The sequence below is a fragment of the Eimeria acervulina genome, genomic scaffold, assembly GCF_000499425.1.
Source record: "Eimeria acervulina Houghton genomic scaffold, Eah_scaff278, whole genome shotgun sequence".
Classification (NCBI taxonomy): Eukaryota; Apicomplexa; class Conoidasida; order Eucoccidiorida; family Eimeriidae; genus Eimeria; species Eimeria acervulina.
Genome location: NW_013549925.1, coordinates 29,012 through 33,879, shown reverse-complemented (window position 1 = coordinate 33,879; position 4,868 = coordinate 29,012). Strand labels below are relative to the sequence as shown.

The 4,868-nt window shown below is 41.4% G+C and overlaps 1 protein-coding gene across 1 annotated transcript; it reads right to left on the bottom strand.

Moving 5' to 3' along the window:
- Positions 1-1,000: 1,000 nt before the first annotated feature.
- EAH_00030300 (hypothetical protein, conserved) lies at positions 1,001-1,952 on the bottom strand (the record flags this gene model as incomplete). Its single annotated transcript, XM_013396164.1, has 2 exons — positions 1,001-1,428; positions 1,541-1,952. 2 exons carry the CDS (start codon positions 1,950-1,952, stop codon positions 1,001-1,003), a joined length of 840 nt encoding a protein of 279 aa, XP_013251618.1.
- Positions 1,953-4,868: the final 2,916 nt, after the last annotated feature.

Below are 4,868 nucleotides of genomic sequence, written 5' to 3'. Positions count from 1 at the left end.
AACAAACAAACAAACAAACAAACAAACAAACAAACAAACAAACAAACAAACAAACAAACAAACAAACAAATAAATAAATAAACAGAGAAGAAGCGACGAACAAATAAATAATAAGAAAGACAGAGACAAACAAATTAATAAAACAAATAAAAAACATAGATGAAGATAAAAAATAAATAATAAAAGACAGAAGGAGACAGACAAAGAGACAGCAGAAGGCTGTGAACAAAATTAAAATAAAAACATAAATAAAAACAAATTAACAAACGAAGAAGGTGCTGAATAAATAAATAAATAAATAAATAAATAAATAAATAAATAAATAAATAAATAAATAAAGAGACAGACAAACAAATAAAAAATAAAATAAACAGACAAAATGCACAGAAGACAAAAGAAATAAATATCTGTCTCCTTTTCTTTTTGTATTTGTTTGTAGCAGCAGTCTGTTCATTTTTTATTGTTATTTATTTATATATTTATTTATTTATATATTTATTTATATATTTATATATTTATTTATTTATATTTCTTTTGTTTTTATTTGTCTGCGTAAGATTTGGTTGTCTCTGTATTTCCTAGGTGTCTCTCTTTGCTTCTGTTTGTTTTATTTATATATTTTATATATCTTTTTTAATTGTTTTGCTGCTGTTGTTTCTGCTGCTCGCTGCTGCTGCAGCCTCCAGAACAAGCACTAAGAACAGCTGTTCTGCTGCAGCAGCTGCAGCAGCAGCAGCAGCAACCGTAGCTGCAGCAGCAGCAACCGCAATAGTAGTCTAAGAACCTCACGGCTTGAGACAGTCTCTCTTGTTACTGCTGCTGCTGCTACTACTACTACTACTACTTTTGTTACGATTGCTGCAGCAGCAGAAGACCCAAAGGTTGCGTGTTCGTCTCAGTGTAGCAGCAGCAACTGCAGCAACAGGTGCTGCTGGTGCAGCAGGTACTGCTGCTGCTGTTGGTGCTGCTGCTGCTGCTGGAGCAGCAATAGAACAACAAACTAAGCAGCTTGCTGCTTTGCTTCTGCAGCACATGCACGGAGAGCGTCTATAGCCTGGGAGCAGGCGAGGAGGGGCCCGTCTTCCTGCTGCTGCTGCTGCTGCTGCTGCTGCTGCTGGAGACACTGCAACACCTGATGCTGCTGCTGCTTACAAGGCAAAGGCGGCAGCGGTGCTGCACCTGCTGCAGCAAAAGCACCTATTGAATTAGAGACAACTGAAAGCAGCTGCTTCACGTGCTGCTGCTGCTCGTGCTGCTGCTCCTCCAGCTGCTGCTGCACCCGCCGCACCTGCTGCTGCAGTTGCTGCTGCTGCTGCTGCTGCTGCTGAGGCTGCTCGTACAGACGCTGCTGCTGCTGCTGTTGCTGCTGCTTCTGTTGCTGCTGCTGCTGCTCCCAATCCAACCCCAGGACTCCGAAGGGGGGAAAACCTGCACAAGACACCACAAACCCTAAACCCTAAACCCTAAACCCTAAACCCTCACCCAAATACCCCATGCCCTAAACCCCAAACCCTAAACCCTAAACCCTAGTTCATCCTACCGAGGGGGCTTGCTGGAGGCAGATCTAAATAGCTGCTGTCGTCTTCTTCACCAGTAGAGCTGTGCTGCTGTCTCTGTTGCTGCTGCCTGTGCTGTTGCTGTCTCTGATGTTGCTGCTGCTGCTGCTGCTGCCGGTGCTGCTGCTGCTGCTGCCTGTGCGGCTGCTGCTGCTGCTGCTGCTGCTGCTGCTTCCAGGTGGGGGGGCAGCTGTAGGCCTGCAGGAAATCATCTCCAAGTATGATGGCGCTCGTTGCGCTGCTGCTGCTTGGGAGGGGAGCAGCAGCAAACCCATCTGCTGCTGCTGCTGCTGCTGCTGCTGTTCCTGCTGCACCTGCTGCTCCTGCGGCTCCTGCTTCTGCTGCTGCTGCTGCTCCGTCTGGAGGCGCAGCAGCAGATGAAGCAGCAGCCCCCATGTGCGAGGCAGAATGAAGAAGGCTGCAGCTGCTGCTGTGCTGCACGAGAAGGTGCACAGACAACAGGCCGAGGGTTTAGGGTTTAGGGTTTAGGGTTTGGGAGCATACAGACCAGGTAAAATGCAATAAATCAAGCAGAAGCTGCGCTGCTAAGAAAGAGGTAAAGGCGAAGGGTTTGGGTTCCGGACCTACTTCAGGGTTTAGGGTTTGGGGTTTAGGATTTAGGGTTTAGGGTTTAGGGTTTAGGGTTTAGGGTTTAGGGTTTATAAGGGTAGAAAGCAGAGCTATTGAATGCCTGAGAGTATTTAAAATACCATTTAAATATCACATTAAAATAAATTTGCTGAGTACACTAAACCCTAAACCCTAAACCCTCGGAAGAGTTGTCCAGCACTCTAACAGCCGCCGACAGGGGCCCCCCGGGCCCTAAACCCTAAACCCTAAACCCTGAACCCTAAACCATCAAGCCTCATCGCTAGACTCCATTTTTAAAACCCTAATCAGATAAATATCTCTTTATCTGTTTTTCTTCTTTGTATGAGGCAGCTGGGCTGTCGAATCTGAAAAACCCTAAACCCTAAACCCTAAACCCTAAACCCTTTCTGGCGGCAGCTAGGGTTTAGGGTATAGGAGAAAAGGGTTTAGGGTTTTGACTGTAGGGTTTATTAGGGTTTGTCTTTGGTGCTCAATAACTTTAAAAGACTTACTTCTCTGTACACATCCGAAAACAAACAAAGACAAGAAAAGAAGCAGCAGCAGCAAACCCTGCGAGACAAACACAACAACATAGCACCGCACGCCAAACCCTAAACCCTAAACCCTAAACCCTAAACCGTAAAACCCTAAACCCTAGGAAAACAACACAAAGAAAAAACCCTCAGCCTTAAACCCTGAACAATCCTTCATTTATAAAACCCTCGCTTAACAAACCCTCATTACACAAACCCTCATTCATTAAACCCTAATTAAATAAACCCTAATTAAACAAACCCTAAATAAACAAACCCTAATGAAGTAAACCCTCATCTGCTAAACCCTAATTAGACAAACCCTAATAAGACAAACTCTAATTAAACAAACCCTAATAAGACAAACCCTAATTAGACAAACCCTAAACCCTAATTAGACAAACCCTAAACCCTAATTAGACAAACCCTAAACCCTAATGGAGTCTTCTTTAGGAGTTGGTGCGGGCGGAAGTCCTTCTCAGACATTCACCTGTCGCTACAGTGAGAGCCCTCGTCTATTTTATTTATGTATTTATTTACTTTATTTATTTATTTATTTATTTATTTATTTATTTATTTATTTATTTGTTTGTTTGTTTGTTTTTGTCTCTCTTTGTCTGTTTGTTTTTTCGTCTTTTATTTTGCTGCTCTTTGGTGGTTTGTCTTATCATAATATTTATTTGTATTTGTCTCCTTGTCTGTCTCTTTATCTGTATCCTTATCTGTCTCTCTATCTTTATCTGTCTCTGTCTCTTTATCTGTCTCTTTATCTGTCTCTTTATCTGTCTCTTTATCTGTATCCTTATCTGTATCTTTATCTGTCTCTTTATCTGTCTCTTTATCTGTCTCTTTATCTGTCTCTTTATCTGTCTCTTTATCTTTATCTTTATCTGTCTCTGCCTCTTTATCTTTATCTTTATCTTTATCTGTCTCTTTATCTGTCTCTTTATCTTATTTTATCTGTCTCTTTATCTGTTTATCTCTGTCCCTTTCGTTTCGCCTTCTTCATCACAGCCTTGAGGGTTTAGGGTTTAGGGTTTAGGGTTTGTGTGTTGCAGAGCTAGCTTTGCCTGGGGGTTGTTTGTGCGGTGTCTCCTTTGAAGGAGACACATCGCTGTCTCCTTCTGCTTTGTCTCTTCATTATTTCTTTGCTTTTACTGCAAATCCATTAGGGGCTAATGAGGTTTGTTTGTTTTAATTAATATATTTATTTGTTTTATTTACTTTGTCTTCTGTCGTTTGACTGTTTGTTTTATTTTATTTGCAGCTGTCTTGCTATTTGTTTGTCTCTGTCTTTATCTTCTTTATCTCTTCGTTTTTGTCTATTTGTTTCTCTCTCTTTATTATTATTATTACTATTATTATTATCATCATTATATTATTATTATTATTATTATTATTATTATTATTATTATTATTATATTTTTGTGTTTGTTTTTCTTTTGGCTGTCTTTGTTTGCCCCTCGTCTCTCTTTTTGTTTGTTTATTTGTTTGTCTTCTCTTTTGTCTGTCTCTTTCTTTGTTTCTATCTCTTTATTTTTATTGCATTGCTTTCTGTCTCTTTGTTTATATTATATTTGTCTCTGTCTCTTTATTCTTCGTCAGTCTCTATCTCGTTCTGTCTCCTCAAACCCTAAACCCTAAACCCTAAACCCTAACTGGTTGCGGTGTGCGTATGTTAGGGACATCTTCTTTGCTATGAGGAGGAGACACAGGAGACAACAGCTCTTCTGTGTCTTGCTGCTCCTGCTGCAGCAGCAGCAACAGCTGCTGTCTCCCTTCATACTACAGCCGAGCGTCTCGCTGCTGTCTCTCTCCTTGTAGCCTCCAACACACCATGTACGCCCTTGAGGGTTTAGGGTTTAGGGTTTAGGGTTTAGGGTTTACCAGATGAGGCCAAACTTTTTACATTTCTTCTCCTCTACTTTTTTCTGTCCTGTTTGTCTCCTTTTGTTTATTTTATTTGTCTCCTTTTATTCATTTTGTTTGTATTATCTTTATTTCTTTGTCTTTATTTATTTTATTTTATTTTATTTTATTTTGTTGTCTTAACTTTGCAGCGCCTTCTCTCGCTCTGTGGAAGGCCGAAGCCCCCCTGAAGGAGACAGACGAACCCGAAGCCCTCAGCAGCAGCAGCAGCAGCAGCAGCAGCAGCAGCAGCAACGGCAGCAGCAGCAGCAGCAGCAAC